This window comes from Protomyctophum parallelum (assembly GCF_964188405.1).
Source record: "Protomyctophum parallelum genome assembly, chromosome: 5".
Classification (NCBI taxonomy): domain Eukaryota; kingdom Metazoa; phylum Chordata; class Actinopteri; order Myctophiformes; family Myctophidae; genus Protomyctophum; species Protomyctophum parallelum.
Window position 1 is genome coordinate 53,067,618 of NC_139702.1, and position 18,269 is coordinate 53,085,886.

Here is an 18,269-nt window from a genome sequence, read left to right on the forward strand (position 1 = left end):
TGGTCAGTCACATAACCCGAACAACACTATTCAGAAAGAACCACTGAAACTAATCGCTAAAATATGGTAGATGGAAGCACAAACGCTCATATACAAACATTTGTATGATAGTTTGACCAGAGTGCTGTGAGTGGAGAGCTTCCCATGTTATTTTCAGTTTAGTATTTTCCATCTGTACTGCTTCCAACTGCTAACTTTGTCATTCTCACAGTGCAAATCGACATTTTGGCTTATTGGTAATACTAGAGGAAATGAGCTTTACATTTATTTTTGTTAAATTACACATAGGGCATAGGCTACACATTCAGAAAAGATTATTTAACAGATTAAGATTATTTTAACAATTGTTGTAAACCGCACATGTACATATTGCAAACTGTAAAAGTATCCAATAAACCAATCAATCCCCACAACTCAGAGAATGTTTCTATAATAAAACTGAGGGAATTGTATCACCTGAGACTTTTATCAGCAGCTTCGGGATATTGGAATGATATACAATCCTGCCCTCTTGTGGTCATGACATCAAAGGACAGGACTATAATAAACCACAAATGAGCCTAATTGTCTCATGCCGCTCAATGTCCCAAAAGGGCAGTGAGTGAGGATTGATTGATCATGTTCTTATTGATTCTGTGTGTAGTGCCATCATTAGTTCTGACCCTAAAAGCTTCTCTAATTGTGTTGGTGTTGTAATGCATAAATCAAATGACCCTGGCCTTATTACTTGCCTTATAGTCCAGCTGCAATGGCTTTTCTGTGAAAGTCTATTCATTTGTCTTGTCTTCTATGTCTTCTATCATTGTCTACCTACAACACTAGGTTAGTAGTCTGACTTACTTTGATTTATCCTTGGTCTGACGGAGGTTTGCATACATGATTGGTAAAATCCATGGCGCTGGCCATTGTCCTGAAATAGTCTATTAGTAGTTGTGCTCATAGATAGATGATCATACCTGTAGGCCTACATGACCTCTTTCTAAAAACAAGCATTTTTGTTGGATGAGCCATTCAGCTGATACACCTAGCTTTCAAACCACTTGCATTATTTATGTACTGTAATATGGTTTTGGCATGCACAACTGATGTGGACGATAGACATATGCAAATGTAAAACAAGTTTTTATTTTTGGATTGTGGTGGAACTTGAACAAAGTCAAACTATTTGCTGCTTTTGCAATTGCCAACATAATAGTACCAGTATCGGAAGTGGAAATGTGGTATTACCCATTGCTAATATAAAACGTAAACACTGGCTACTGTACAAAGCTGTTAAGTTCTAAATGGTCTTACCTGGTACAACATTCCTATACACAAATTAAAACAACTAAGATCAAGGCTACTTCTAATGACATCCAAGATACAAATGCATGTGCAATGATTCAGAACACTTTGTAACTCCAAATATGAGAGCATTGCTTGCTATGAACAAGCTTTTCACATCAGCAGATGTATAAAACTCACACCCAAGTTCTAACTTCTAATTTATTTTCTGACTGACACAATACCTATATATTCTTTGTTACAAAATTATAAACAAATTTGCTTTGAAGCTGAATGGGAATGCAAGCACAAGTTGGTACATAAAACCAGTGGTCGCAAGTATATATATAAGCTATTAATTGATCCATTTCTGAATGGAGATCAGAGCATTGAGCCGAATAGAAACAGACACCTTCTGCAAACCTGGGTTGCACTCTTCATGTATGCTTTTTCCTTATATGACATTCCTCATACTGTAAATACTGTAAGTGTGGTGCAAGGAATGAAAGGCAGTTTTAGAATACTTTTCTTGTGTGTTTTTATCTTACTATAACCAATGATATAGAATGTAACTGTCCCCATATTTGGGAACAGTTTTAACTTTTTATTTTTCTTCTTTTTTTACTAGTGGCAAAAAGTTCCACAAATCTTTGTAGCCAGCTGCTAGTGGACAATAAAAGCAGTCTTTCAGGTAGCTTGCAGAAGCCAAGGTGACATGAGGTGACACTAAACTGCTCTACCAGTAACATTTAACAGTGAAGGGCACATGGACATTCATTCCTTTTAGAACATATTTACAATTGAACAGTAGTAATGTTTACATGCACACAGATCACAATACAGATGACCATTGCCTTAAAACATAATATACTAAACAAAAACCAAACTAAAAGAAGAAAACCATTCCCTCTTTCTTCCCTGAATATTTGGTAGAGCCTGACAGTACAACATCCTCCTCACACAGTATGTCACGCATCATAACTTGAGTGAAGGAATATTGACTGGGCACCAGTGCACTGATCTAGAGAATTAAGCTTATTCTAGTCACCTATACACTATACAGTAGTGTGATTCCGTGTAAGGGTATCCAGTGCATACTTTATGGTTCACAGAAGGTAAAAATAGAAGGAATGTTCTTATGGAAGTTCTATTCAAGGTTGGCAGCATGGCCCTAGGCCTATTAACAGCAATGACTGTATATGTGCATTGTACACTGTCTATACTAAGTAAGTTTCCAAGATGCATATACTTCACCTCGACACATTGTGAGCTTGTAGTTTGGCTATTTTCAAATGGCTGAAATTTATATAGGGTTGAAGTGGTTAATGTATGTTTTGTAATAATAATCAAAATCTACAAAGCAACTAATAACTAAAGTTAAATAATTGTACTGGAGTAAGTACAATATTTGCTTCTCAGATGTAGTGGAGTAGAAGTAAAAGTACTGGAAATTAGAAATACTTACTGTAAGTAAAGTAAATACCTCAAAAGTTTACTTACGTACTGTACTTAAGTAAATGTACTTTACAGTTACTTTACACCACTGCCAAGCAGATTTATTTTGTGCACTAACTGTCTTTTTTTTTTTTTTATACTGTTTTTATTAGGCATTTTTTGTATATGACAACTTATATGACAATCTTTGACAATAATAATGAGTTATTCAGTTATAAAATGAAAGATAAAGACAGGTAATGTAAATGCACTAACTGTCTTTAATGCACACGAGAGTAGCAAAGTCCTGGGCTGGCATCAGGTTACTTCAATGAATTGAGTACAAAGGACCCCATTGGAAACAATCCATAGGTATGCTTTCTTGGACAGACCTTGGTCAGACCTTGTATTGAACTATACTTCCCTGTGCTTTTTCTGCAAACTGCTAATAAAGTCAATCAAAACTCCCACTACCCCTGGGACACTGTATGTTTCCAATATACAGTATATAAGTGTGCACAACTACAATTCTCAGAAAACCTGACTGCTTCAAAACTGTAAAATAATAACTGTAATAATGTCTCTATAAACTATTAATCAGTCAATAATCAAGATGTTCAACCACGATAATTAATCCTGGTGCTTTGAGGACTGCACTGCACACATTTCTATTTTCAGCTACAGCATATGTTGAAAAATCTAAATTTAGCATTTTAATATTGCTGGTATGCTACTATTCTTTTTATAAACCACTTCCCTGGGGGAACTCCAGTCAAAGTATAGCATGTAGTGGTAACGCATGGTAAATAAAAAGATCCTTGTGTAGTGTGAACGTGCTTTCGACCCAAAAATCTATATAACACACAACACAACATTTGATATTACTTCCAAAACTTGGAAACTTTATTTACAGTTCAAGTCAGTCACATGCAAGATTCTTTTAATGAATAAACGTGAAATTAGGCAAAAAAGGCATTTTATTTTCTCCAAAATAGCAATTAAATATACAAAAATAGAGCTTACAAATACTGTACAGCAAATTGTCTCCAAAAATATTCTGCTGCAGAATTCTTAAAAGTTTTATAAACAATGTCTGTGGGGGTCCACAAACGGCATCAGTGTTACGAAAAAGGGGGTCAGGGTAACATTGTGGGAGTGGGGGTGTTTATGGGTCCCAAGAGAGGGATGTGTTGGTACAAGTGGAAAAAAAGGTAGTGTATGTTCATTTAAACATTGAGGGAGAAATTATTTGAGGCTCAGGGATTATAGGGCACTACACAGGGAATAAATACACACAATACAACAAGAAGATACTTCAGTTTAGTGAGGCAGTGATAAAGCCCAAATGGGTCTAGAAACACTGGGGCAATAAAGACTCAACTTAAGAAGAGGTGTGTACCAGTTTGGAATTACCTCCTTTTAAATGTATTGGCTTTCATGATTTTCATAATCACTTAATTCCATCATAAAACGTAAATTCCAAAATACCAACTCATCACTTGCTGGCTGTCACTTCAGAGTCTGTCTCATTCTACAGTATACTAACAGAGTCAGTTAATTATTGGCCTCTTTCGGAACGGGAGCTCTGGATTTCCTTATAGTGGTATTTCAGCCTGAGATGGATTTCCTTAGAATTTAAGCCTGAGTGTGCCTATTCATCTATTTATGAAAAGCTTTAACACAGAACTAGTATTGACGTCACTGGTGATCAGGAATAGTGATTCATAACACTTTGTCATGAATGCACATTTTCGTATTTGGCTGCAATCTGGAACTGACTGTTAATAAAAAGGTACTTTAATTTAGCTAACACCACCCACGAGATAAAGTTAAAACCAATTAAGCACCATTTAATACTTTCAGTAAGAAAGGAAATTGCAATGTATTCAGAATATTGCTATTCTTTAGACTCAAATCATTGTCAGGGATGTTGAGATCGTCAGCTAATTTATTTATTCTCCTTTGTTGGCACATTGTCTTTATCCAGACTAGGACGGCACGCTATACATTGTTGGGCAAATGGCAGGAAGTACTGAGCTGCCATATAATCTGGAGGCACCTTCCATTATATATAAATACACTATTTTCATTACTACTCTCTATTTACATTTAACAATGGTGATTTCAGTGGCAATTTGCCTACATAAACTGTCATGCTTTCACCTTCAGTCTCTGTTCATCTACATTTTTAATAATCCCACAAGCTAGACATAAATTCAAAGACAAACCTGCAAACACAAAAGCAAGCTTTAAAACTTGTGTTGTTACCATTCTCCATGTTTGGGCTAGGTCATCTCCTGGGACAGTAGCAGGGCACTACTCTGGGGAGGAATAATGATACCAGGTTTTAGTATGACTTTTTTTTTACCAGGTTCTACTGTGACTTTATCAAGGTGAAGCTACGTAGCCGGAGTAGTGGGAATTATGGGCAGTCCCCTGATGATTACCATTTTCGTTGCTCAGGAATAAGGAAATCAAATTCAGGAACATTAAAAAAAAGAAAAGGTTGAGAATGCCTGCCCTGATTTACCTACTTACCCTACTTTCCTAGTAAGCTTGGATACATTTTAGAAGGGCACGTTGCAGAAACCTCTAAAAAGGTGCAGACCAAGAAGCATGTTATATGTTATCAAAATACCCAATAAAGATGGCCAGGCTCACACAAGGTGTTTTCCTCTTGTTCAACTGTAAATCAACCCTATTCTGACCTGAGATCAGATTCATACGAGGTTTCCACTGGGACACACACTGGTCTGATGAACCCATTCTGACCTGAGATCAGATTCTAAAAATGTCAGTCGCTCTTCGACTTTTCAAAAATAGCAGACCTACAAGCTCGTATCGCGCCACTCGGTGGCGCGATATGAGCTTGTAGATCTGCTATTTTTAAATAGCTAAAGCATAACATGATGCTGACACCAAAATGGGTGCCCGGTCAGAATGGGTTAATTAACTACTGCAGTACAAAAACAAAGATAAATAGTGATAGAAATTAATCTACATGTCTTGTACCCCAGAGGCAATGGCAACCACTCTCCAACATATAATATATATATATATATTTTTTTAAGGGTTACCACTCTACCTCTATGGGACAGAGTCGAGTCTCTGAGTCTATGCTTTAATTATCAGTGGGAGCCATTTGACCATCTTCAATTCACTTTCATAATCGTACAGCCTCTGCAATTCAACCTCTTAATGTTTGGCTTCATAGCATACAAGCTATTAAAGAACATAATATTGATGAAGTTCAATATACAGTAAGCAAGGTGTGGCACTTTCCATTCCATCCGTGAAAGACACTGAAACTCTCCTTGCTCATTTTGATATTTTCGGACAAAAAACTATACACCTTTCATCTCATTTGTATCCTTAAAAAAAAATAAGATTTTGATTCACAAGGGTGTTAAACATTTGGGACACTTTTACCTGCTTATTTCTATACTCAAACAGCATTTTAAACCATTGACTGATGACTGGCTACTCGAGTACACAATGACAAGGTTCATAGGGATCTGTGTGTTGGTGAACAAAACCAACAATGTGTAGCACAGAGAAACACAGTGAAATAGAGGTGGGTAGAAAGCACCAGAATAAGGGCACTAAAGAGCAGGGCTGTGTGGAGATGAATAAAAATGCTGCCTCACCCTAACTTGCTGACCACTGCCTCTCTGTCAGCATAGCAAGGGGACTAGTATGCATTCATGTGCACTTATGTACACAGTACACATCCTCAGTGTTAATTTAAACCGGATGTATTCAAATTGACCCATATCCACTAGCTAGTCAATTATTCGTCATATCTACTAATGTAAATTCGATGGTAGAGTTGTGCAATTGTGTGAATAGCACTTTTTTAGGAGTTGAATTAACTAGAACTCATTGGTTCTAGTCAAACTGATTTGTAGGCATTATAGGCGATATAGACCTACATGTTTAAGAGATTGTTTCTAACCCTTACAGTCTTGAGAGAGATTATGGATTATCCTTCAACAAAATTCACCACCACGGCTCAGCATTAAAAATGTAATTAATAAAACCCCTAACTGTTCAGTTACTGCACATAGGCCCTTTTTCTACCAGGGTTGAACCGGTTCGGTTCTTCCACTGAAAAAGGACTAAAATGAATAAAAGTTGGTTCAGAACTGGAACCAAATAATGTCTGCTGGTTCCATGAAAGCACCAAGGTTCCATGAAAGCACCAAGGTTCCAAGAATATATAACGGAAGCAGTTCTAGAACCAAAGTTTGTTTGGTGAAAAAGGCGACATACTGAATTCAATGATTAATTTAACACCATAGCTAGCAGGTTTTTGTTTAGTTAAACAAAATTAAATAAAGTTCTGGGGAGATTTGGTAGATAAAGAGATTGGCTGGATATTTTTGTAAAATCTGATTCATGATTAGACTCATCCCACTGGACTCCTGGATTGCGTGCTTAAAAACTGTATAAAACTAAAACAACTCAACTGTGTATTTTTCCAAGACTGTTTTGATAGCATCATGACTGACTGTTAAGGAGGGGCAATGTTGAAGAAGGCCAAAGACTTATGTAACACAGATCATGTTTGATTGGCTGTGCCAAGGTTTAGGAACAGCTGATTGGTTGTTTCAGGGAGTCATAGGAACATATGATTGGCTGTCATAGTCATAGGAAGGACCCCTCAGGTCAGGTTTCCCCATTTCCTGCTCTCCAAAACACAGGAAGTGACTAGTGTGTGTGTGTGTGTGTGTGTGTGTGTGTGTGTGTGTGTGTGTGTGTGTGTGTGTGTGTGTGCGTGCGTGCGTCTCTGTCTGTCCGTCTGTCTTCAGTCAATAATAATTTGTTCTTCATTGTGTTTTTCTATATTCACAGTACTTTCCTAAGCATTGTTGCAGTATTCCACTGCATTATATAAGCCACACAACCAGTGATGATTAGTTGATTTGTTTGAAAGGACAGACAGTAGCCATACTGTACAAATAAAAACACAACTTGTGTAGCCTTTTATACTGTATCAAGTTATAAAGCCTTCATATGAGTGTGAGTGTTTGTATGTAAGAGGCATGGCCCAAAAAAGAAAAACATCTTGGCTTCAACACATTCAGGCCTTCAACATTAATTCACATTTAGTTGGACGTTGAGTCCAGAGGTTCTATGAGCTTTTTTCTGATGAGTATGTGATTGTGTATTTTCCTGTGTAATCAGACCACAAAACTGTGTCCACATTTTCTAACAATTACACTGAATTGGGTATAGTTGTCCCTTTAAGATAGATCTTTGTCCTATAAAGTTCACTCAGTAAAAAAACTAAAAAATAACACGTGGCTCTGTACATGTAAAGAAATAATAGTTAATAAAATATAAAATAGGACCTTGCTACTACGCTCACAAGCAATTAAGTTTGAGTTCTCATAAAGTGCTTGTTATAAAGAAAACAATAATAATAAAAGCTGAAGAAAATAATGCAACCGTTTTTACATTTCAAATATTTGTAGTTCTTGGCTTTTGTGTCTTATTTTCTTCTTGTCTTCCGCTGGTGTCCCCAGAAAAGTGCTTTGGTTGTGAAACAATTGTTGCCCAGGCTTGGCAGAGGAGAAAACTAAGATAACTCCTATTCTCCATTTGTCCATGAAAATAATCAAAATGAAAATAGGAGAAATAGAATAGTAACTGTGTCAGCCAGAGCTGATGGCCATAAATCCTTGTAATGAATCCATCAAGGCCAAAAGAGAGAAGGGGAGCAGATAAGATTCACTCTCTTGTGAGTCTCCACATAGCAGCTCAACTCTCTCCTGTCTTATCTGTTCTCATGCTCAGATACAAAGATGTGCAGATGTCCTCAGATGCAAATGTGACTGTACAGGTGGGTGACCAGGTGTTTTTTTGGCTGTGTATGTAGTGTGCAATGGTAACCGTGTTTGCATTTGTGTGAGTGTGTATTTGCTACACCATATTCTCCACGCCAGGTAAAGGTTGCTGTATTGGCACTGTGGCTGGCACAGGATCCATGAGGCTGCCAGCTTGCTGGGCCAGCTGTAAGACTGGCATGTTGCACAGCGGGCACACCTTCCTCACCTCTAGCCACTTAATCAAGCACCTGGACAGAGAGAGAGAAAGGCAAGACATTCTTATCTCATGACTTGGTGAGTTATACCCCTTGTGCTGCGTTGGGCTGAGTATCAGTTTCCGATATAATACCTGCTTGTGCACAGATTCCAGCCATGAAATGTGAGCCCTTCTTGGCCTCACTTGTCACTTATTGCTGGACTGTTTACAACAGGGTTGCGTAATCGTATATAATAATAATAATAACAATAACAATAATAATAATGATAATAATAATAACAATAATAATAATAATGGCTTGAATTTATATAGCGCCTTTCATGAACCCAATGACGCCTTACATCAAACACTGTAAAAACTGTAGTACGCCAAAGATAAATAAAACCGTAGTTACTAAAAAGTTACAACAGCTTCTCTGACCAGGAGAGGTAAACAGACTAAATAGGTAACATAAAAACAAGAAGTCATATGATATCAGCTTGCAGCAAGTTTGTTTTTGCCCCGATTAACAGGAAAGACTATAACCAAATTCCAATACCCAAAATCTCGGCCACTCGCTCACTCACACTTGCTCACTCCAGCATGGAGGTGTTACAGTGAAATTGGTGACTTGCTGAAATATGTGACAATCGTCTAGAGTAGACAATCGCATAACGTCAGTGTCCGAATATAAATCGTTGAAGTTTGTTTATTAGCAGAGTTCAAACTAGCGGTATCCAGGCCACGTATTTAAAGACTTCCATGTAAGTTGTGTGAAGTCCACAAGATGGTAACATATTTCAGCAGCTCACCAATTTCACCATAATTTGCCATTCTGGAGTGACCGAGTGTGAGTGAGTGAGTGAGTGGCAGAGATTTTGGGTATTGGAATTTGGCTAATGCCAGATGGGGGCGGTATTGATTCACAAGTTCACAACACAGCCTCCATCATGTTGAGGTATTCAAAGTATGGGTTTTTATGCCGTTCAGACTATGGGTTTTATGGGTAAGTCTCCCATTGGCTTAGCCTTAGAGGCAGCTAATCATGAAAAAGTGGCCACTATACTGGGTACAGAGGCTATTTTCTTACTGTAAATTGCCGGGAGCCCTGCACCCGGCAAACTGCATTATATACAGACTGAGTGTGCTCATTTTTGTTTTGTATCTATCGTGTATGCAGCTGTGAAGCTAACACCAAGAATGAAGGCAGCACTACCAGCCAAGCACTGTGACTAAGAGCAGCTTGCATGCTGGTGAATTATTTACAGTGAGTCCAGGACTGTGTATTTTTAGGCACAAAAGTCTGAAAGCAGCAGCACTAACTGAATAATGGGACACGGCCCACGGGGACGTTGTGGAGTAATGTAACCTCACTACCTGACCAAGGCAATTGCTTTGGAAAACCTAACTGTGTGTGTGTGTGTGTGTGTGTGTGTGTGTGTGTGTGTGTGTGTGTGTGTGTTGGCAGCCTAGGGCATGTGCATAAGTTGGTTGTGAGGGGCTTACAAATGGCCGGCCTTTCCAAAAGGAGAGCCAAGCAGTTAGCGAGGTATTGCTCAGTTTCAGCCATTATAGGCTCAATTTGGAGGAGGCGTTGTTTCCTTTATCCATGATTTATGTCTGCTGCCCTGTGTCCGACATGTCAGCTGTACTGTATGTAACGATGCTTTGCTGTCCATGCACGTTGTAACTGGCTGCTCTCCCACTGTCAAACTGCACTGGCAGTGTTTATGTCCTTTGTACAGAACAAGGTATTCCTGTACTTCTCATTATGTGGACATAAATAAACATTTCAAGTGTGTGTGCGTGTGTGCGTGCGTGCGTGCGTGCGAGAGAGAGAGAGAGAGAATAGCAGTGATTTGTAATTGAGTGAGAGGGGTCCCAACCACGTGTGGAACAAAACTAGGTCATAGGAGTGAGGTCCGTGACGGAGGTCAACAGCTGTGTATGCGAAAACATGGGGAGAAAAATGCTCTCATTGACAAACTGTGATTGAGTCAGCGTGAGTGTGTGTCTCACAAACTATTTGACTATTATGTTTCAGTCAGGACAACTCATGAATGGAAGGAATATATATTTATTGAATATAAAATGAGCAATATATTTATTATGGTTTGGCGATGAATTGGATCTGCTTTTTAGGTACTCAGATCAAGCGCATCAGTCCCAACCCTATGTATATCTTTCTGTGTCCATGCTTATGTCGATTGGACAATCTTACCATAAAACCACATTGTAAATCTGAAGCATTCAAATTGCGTCTATGGCGGAAGATATCGCTGTAAGCTGCTACACTAATAATCATGATTAATAAGCATGAATACTATATTATCTAATCAACGTCCAAAAGCCACAAAAGATGCCTCTATGTATGTAACCTGGCTAATAAGCCAGACTCAAATCACAGGCTACTTGCGTGTGTGTGTGTGTGTGTGTGTGTGTGTGTGTGTGTGTGTGTGTGTGTGTGTGTGTGTGTGTGTGTGTACATATACATACTTCCTGTGAAAGGCATGTTTGCACGGGCAAATCCCCAGCTCATCTTTTTGTTTGAACTCCTCCAAGCACACTGCGCATATCTATGAGAGAGAGATAGAGAGATGGAGAGAGAGAGAGAGATAGATAGAGAGAGAGATGGAGAGAGAGAGAGAGAGAGAGAGAGAGAGATAGAGAGAGAGATGGAGAGAGACAGGGAGAAGGCAACAATCAGTTCAAATACTGCTTTGACAAGCAATGAGACACTTATGTCACTGTGCCAATGAAGCTTCTTGGTTTGATTGGTGCAGTGTTCTAAAACCACACCCACTGACTGAGGCATGATGACTAAAAGCCACACGGCCCACTAAGTATACAAACATACACAGAGTTCAGCTACCAACTGGCAGGTTGGATCAAGGTTGGCAGGTTCTGTTGCATGGCAACGTTCTCCTTGGACGTGATGTACCACAAAGGGCTACACATGATGTACTGTGATGTGCTTATATTGGTCTGATGTGCCTACGTAATGCAATACAAGTATAGCATGTTTCAACAACAAGGCAATGGCTTCAAAGTCCTTTACAGAACACATTAAGACGTGCACACACACACACACGCACACCCACCCACCCTACATAATCCATCCGACATATAACATTTTGGGTCTATAATGCATTTTGAGGCTTCAGAACAATCATTATAAATGTGATGTTTATAATTATGCCTAATAAAATAATGGGTTTATGAAGTATTATAATTTCTGGTCATAATGCATTATAAAGCTCAGGGGAACAGCAAATTATAATTACCATACATAGTCATAAAGTGTTATAAAGTGTCTTTATACATAAAGAACTTTGGGTTCTAGCAAAATAAATTGCCACGGAAAGTCATTCAAGCAAGCAATTTAATAATGGGATGCAGGGTTGAAGTCAAGCTCCATGGGGGTAGTCAGTGGGTGCCGACAATGAGTGAGGCTGTGAATTACAGGCCGTCACTGTCACAGCAAGCTAGCGCAGTGCCAACCCAGTCAATCTTCACTCTTTGATAGTAACACAGTGATACAGACATATTACCATCAGCAACAGCTCCCTCTTCCCATGCCAGGAAGAAAACACAGGTGACTCTAGTCACATTAAATCCACCAGTCACACCACACGCCTCCGCCCAAGCCACCAGCAGTTGTTACTTTGCATGCTTTTGCATTCGGTCCTTTTCTTGGCCTGTTGGTCTAACATTGCCAAAAAGCTTCCTTCAGGCACAATGGACGTACTTCTCTTTTTGTCCTCTGCCTCTCTCTATCTCTCTCACCTTTTTCTCCTCTTCTCCTTTTGAATAGCAGGGGGTTCAGGATGAAAGGAGCGGTGCCGGTCGCATGTGCATACGTTGGTTGTGAGGGGCTTACAAATGGCCGGCCTTTCCAAAAGGAGAGCCAAGCAGTTAGCGAGGTATTGCTCAGTTTCAGCCATTATAGGAAGCCGCTCAATTTGGAGGAGGCGTTGTTTCCTTTATCCATGATTTATGTCTGCTGCCCTGTGTCCGACATGTCAGCTGTACTGTATGTAACGATGCTTTGCTGTCCATGCACGTTGTAACTGGCTGCTCTCCCACTGTCAAACTGCACTGGCAGTGTTTATGTCCTTTGTACAGAACAAGGTATTCCTTTACATAAATAAACATTTCAAATGTGTGTGTGTGTGTGTGTGTGTGTGTGTGTGTGTGTGTGTGAATTACAGGCTGTCACTGTCACAGCAAGCTAGCGCAGTGCCAACCCAGTCAATCTTCACTCTTTGATAGTAACACAGTGATACAGACATTACCATCAGCAACAGCTCCCTCTTCCCATGCCAGGAAGAAAACACAGGTGACTCTAGTCACATTAAAGGTATATTCAGTGATTTCACTCAAAAAAACCTTAGGTTTCGTTTTTGGCTGTGGGACCCAGCCTTTCAAAAACGAAACCTAAGGTTTTTTGACCCCCAGGGGTTAACTGGGGACAGGGAGGAACTCCCCTTATATGGTCAGCACACTCTATAGTAGGGAGGATTATCACAACAAAACAAAAAAAATAAGTGATATTTGAATTAAGTGAAATCACTGAATATACCTTTAAATCCACCAGTCACACCACACGCCTCCGCCCAAGCCACCAGCAGTTGTTACTTTGCATGCTTTTGCATTCGGTCCTTTTCTTGGCCTGTTGTCTAACATTGCCAAAAAGCTTCCTTCAGGCACAAATGGACGTACTTCTCTTTTGTCCTCTGCCTCTCTCTATCTCTCTCACCTTTTTCTCCTCTTCTCCTTTTGAATAGCAGGAGGTTCAGGGGGTTCAGGATGAAAGGAGCGGTGCCGGTCGTCTAACGTTTCTCTCCAGGGATTTTTTGTTTTGTGATGAGGAGAACAAGTCTTTCTATAGAGGGCTGCTTTGCTCTCGTTCTCAATGCTAGATCAATGTCTCGGTTCTTTTCCATGGCTTGGCTCATGGGAGAGGAATGGCGGCACTAGCCCATTCTGACCTGAGATCAGATTCATACGAGGTTTCCGCTCGACACACACTGGTCTGATTAACCCATTCTGACCTGAGATCAGATTCTAGAAATGTCAGTCGCTCTTCGATTTTTCAAAAAATAGCAGACCTACAAGCTCGTATCGCGCCACTCGGTGGCGCGATATGAGCTTGTAGATCTGCTATTTTTAAATAGCTAAAGCATAACATGATGCTGACACCAAAATGGGTGCCCGTTCAGAATGGGCTAGCCAACACTTTAGTTTTCACACAACCTCTTACAGTCTTTCTTCATCATCTCTCCATCCCTTTCATTCACTGTCTTCTTTTCTGTGTTTTTCTATCCCTCTCGCTCTCTGTACGTCTTGCTCTCCATTTCGTTCTCTCTCTCTCTGAGAGTTTCTTTGATGTTCCTCTGGCAGATCTGAAACTAGAGCCAGTCAAATTCCTCTGTGACAGGAAGAAAACACCCCACAAGATGCAACAGATGGATCGATTCAGCATAATTAAGACTTTAAAATCTGCTAATGCCCTGGTGTGATGCAAGCCCTAAAGTGTGTTCCTTGTCTAATTAATTTGAAGGATTCAAATACTGTCCAAATAAGGTTTGACAAATGAGTAATTTAGTGCTACTGTAGCTTGTTGAACCGAACAAAACGTATTCTACGTATTCTAGCCTGGATATCTTCAGCTAAGCTACCAACTGCAAAAGACTGATGCAGATAGATACACAGCAATGACCAAATAACACCAAATAACACAGTCAGTATTCAAATCATATTAAAAATATCATGTCAATATTTAGACATGTGGGAGCCAGCCAGCCGGCTTTACCAAATTAATATATATATAAATACTCATATCTATTCCATTGATAATATACGGACCCAGTCAACACAGAATCAGTTCCACTATCAAAGTCATAACAGCTGATTAATGTACTGCCAGATGAAATGTAACAGTGTGTAAGAACAGTAAGCTCCCACCTATGATATTTACATACTAGAGAATATATAAGACAACAATAGCAGTTGCTTTTTTATAACATGCTGTTAGGAATTCAAATGACTTAAAATGAGAAAAGGTCTTAAAAAGCTGTATGGGTAGCGGGATGGATTGCAGAGTAATGACATCACATGGCTAAAGTTGGTAGTTGTATATTATATCGACTGTACTTGGTACAATATTGACCTATAAATGTAAATCATACTGTAAGTCTAGCTTTCAAAATTATATATATATATATATATATATATATATATATATATATATAATTGTGTGTGTATTTGTGGAGTGGTGCAATCAAGCAGCAGTAATGTCCATGCCCCCCAACTTCATGACATTGCCAGACCTATTCTTTCAAAATACGTTTTGTAATTTAAAATCATTCACGCATAAACACAATGCTAATTCTGAAAGGTTTGTGCTGTCTTATCTTATCCCCTGTCAGATTCATATTTGATAAGTTCAGCAAACATGAACGGAAACAGTGGAGCTAAAAACTGAAAAAAAAAACAAACAAAGAAACGTTGAATAAGGAAAAGCTAAACTGACTGCCAAAATTAAACACAGTATTTGCATGACTTTTCTTTCCCCTGACTTGCTATCATGGTCGCAAGCCTGATCGCTCATTCTCCAAATTAACTGATTAGAAACTCATGGGATAATGGATATAAAGAAAATGATGATTATGTTGAAGTTAGACGACTGGATGACTCACCAAGTTGCCAAATACAGTTGAGGAACTGACAGGCTGCTGAACCATTATAGCTATTGAGAACATCATCATCATCATCATACTATAATTCTAACAATGTCTGAATGTCAGAAACATACACTTATCTCCTCATTGCCTGCACCAATCACTTTTAACTCACAATTATTAATAATGAATTTATTAGTGAATTGGGCGCAGTACCCCCCGCGGCCAGCAGGGGGGGGGGGGGCAAATATCTCACAACGGGTAAGGGCTAGTATAGCTAATTAGCTATTGCACTATTGGTTGAAGCGGGTTGATGGCTGTCAGTGGTGCTGAACTCAGGCTGTAGGCACGAGGCACTGTAGTGTTTAACTAATCAACATTAAATAAGACACATTAATACACAAACAAATAGCATTCAGTTCAACGCTGTCTCACCCCCAATAGGCGGTAAAGGTTTGAAGGCTGGTAAGACCTCAGATAAACATATACAGGGCATGTTCATACTGTATGTTTTGTGCTAATTTTAGCACCATATCACATTCAACAGTAGTGTAATTCATGGCATGCATTGGAAATGGATATGACCGTTTTTCTCTTTAACATAACATAAATCTCCAACAAACTGTAGCTAATCATTCCAGATGTTCCAGAGCAGCAGTTTAAGATCCTAGTGCAACATCTTGATATTATATTTGATTTGATATAATTGTAATGACATCTGCACCCTTGGGTCTTCCTAGTCTTCCTTTTTTGTCGGGTAGGACACCTATTGGTTGACAATGGCAATAAAGTTATTTGAAGCAGACAGCCATAGATTCGATGCGTGAATTCCGTTTGTGTCCGAGCATAGGCATGGCTGAGGCATGGTAACGCCCCGCCTGCCTGTGATTGGTCTACTGACACTGCCCCGTCTTGACCGTCCTCCGAGACGCGAGGTTACTCCGTGGTGAGATTGAGAAATAAATAATGGGCTACAAGAGAATGACAGCTTGGCACGCGCAACAGAATGCAGCCTTGTAACTAACTGTCATGATACGGATCATGACACTAACAACTAACTTATTTTTGTAGAAGAGGCAAACTAATATTGTTTATTGCCGTTTGCTTTGATTGAATAACACGTATGTTGTACTATAATTTGATTTGGGTGTGTTCTAAATAAAGTGTTAGTCTTGATTATCGTGGTGTGCATGTTCAATCAATTATTCCATCAAAGCAAACGGCATAAACAATATTAGTTTTCACAGGCAGGTGGGGCGTCACCATGCCTATGCTCGGACACAAACCGGAATTCACGCCGATTCGATGGATCCACTATCTTGGCTACAGTCCAGACGTTGTAGTAATTACATCTCTCCATTGACAGAGGGTGACAATGGACAACGGTGGACAATGGTGACAATGGACAATCCATTGTATGCCCACACCATTTGAAAGCCAAACCAGAGGAGCTAAAGAAAACTCTGTCCACACGTTTACTCAAACGTGCGACACGTTTACTCAAACATGTGAGTGTTCAAACTGTGAGTGTTCCCACTGAGGCAGGGCTATCTGATCCGATGCACACCAACTCCTCCAGCCAGAGCGTCTCACAAAACATCAAAGGAGAGCATGGTATATGAGGCTTGGCACCTTAACACTAGTGCAGCACTGTGTTGCACAAACAACTTAACATAATACCGCTGTGTGCGGTTGTGAACATCCTAGTGTAGATGAACAACATAACATACTATAAAGAAATGAGAGATTAAATATCTAGCGCATACTAGGATTATAGAAGTTAACTTAAAAGCTGCGATCTATAACCTCCATGTGACATAATACAGTATACAATTAAAATAAAGTTATATTCATTAAAACACATTGGATTGCAACTTTAAAGAGATAATTTAGACTTGTTATTTCATATCTACATTCACTCCGTTTGTTTTAGACAAAAAAGTTTCTAAGGTGTGCTCGCCAGGGCTCCACTGGGCGCGTCTGCGTCGCGTCTGCATCGCGTCTGCGTCGCGTCTCCGTCAGTGTCGGGAATGTGCCCTTTTAATCAATGGAGGGTGGCTCCACTGCCCGCGTTGCGTCGCGTCTCCGTCACCATAAAATTGAACCGGTTCGTTTTTTTACGCACGCACGCGTGACGCACGCGTGACGCAACGCGCCCAAACGCGCCCAGTGGAGCCCTGGCGTTAGTGTGCTGTAATATTCATTGGTGGTTCATTCTCTAGTTGGCACAGTGTGTACGGGGTATTTATATTGTGATACTATGAAAATGTTTTGACTGGCAGGGATGACTACAGGCTCTTGGAAGCTTGCATACCCACATTTCCAATGGGGCATGAACTATTGCGCCGCTTACTAGAGCTGGGCAATGTTACCATGTTGTTAGAGAACAGGGGTGACGGTGAGGGCCGCGCGTCGCAGTGCGGCACATTTCGAGCTTGTAGTTCAGCTATTTTTGCTACTAATTTGAATTGAAATCCTGAATTCTTTTTTGCCATTTTTCAAATGGAATCCTGAAAAGTAATTGTTTTTCAATTTAATTTCAAATGCCTTTAATTATAGTTATGTTAACTTTATGAACTAAATACAAATACATTGGACATAAAAAAAAGACAATAAGATTTTAATACTACTCATTAAGCTACTAATTTAGACTAATTAAGTAATTAAAGCAGGTCATGTTTGCAAATCAATAATATGACAGTATTCTGATATTAACCTGAGGGCCACATTAAGTGAAGGCGCCAGTTGCCCATGTATGTTATATAATATTATAACATATCAATATGGTCATATGAGACTAGATAAGATCTGGGATTTGGGTTAGGCTTATTAATATCGTAATAAAAGTGTTGCCTTTTACTG

At 39.5% G+C, this 18,269-nt stretch overlaps 1 protein-coding gene across 1 annotated transcript in view; it reads right to left on the reverse strand.

Moving 5' to 3' along the window:
- Positions 1-3,590: 3,590 nt before the first annotated feature.
- Positions 3,591-18,269, reverse strand: part of rnf24 (ring finger protein 24) — a 22,968-nt gene continuing 8,289 nt past the window's right edge. Inside the window, exons 5-8 of the mRNA XM_083765578.1 lie at positions 11,441-11,563; positions 11,221-11,300; positions 5,652-8,776; positions 3,591-5,405 (exon numbers count right to left, since the gene is read on the reverse strand). Of these exons, the coding sequence (XP_083621704.1) occupies positions 8,623-8,776; positions 11,221-11,300; positions 11,441-11,563 (357 nt within the window). The 3' untranslated portion in view covers positions 3,591-5,405; positions 5,652-8,622. The remainder of the gene's footprint in view (positions 5,406-5,651; positions 8,777-11,220; positions 11,301-11,440; positions 11,564-18,269) is intronic.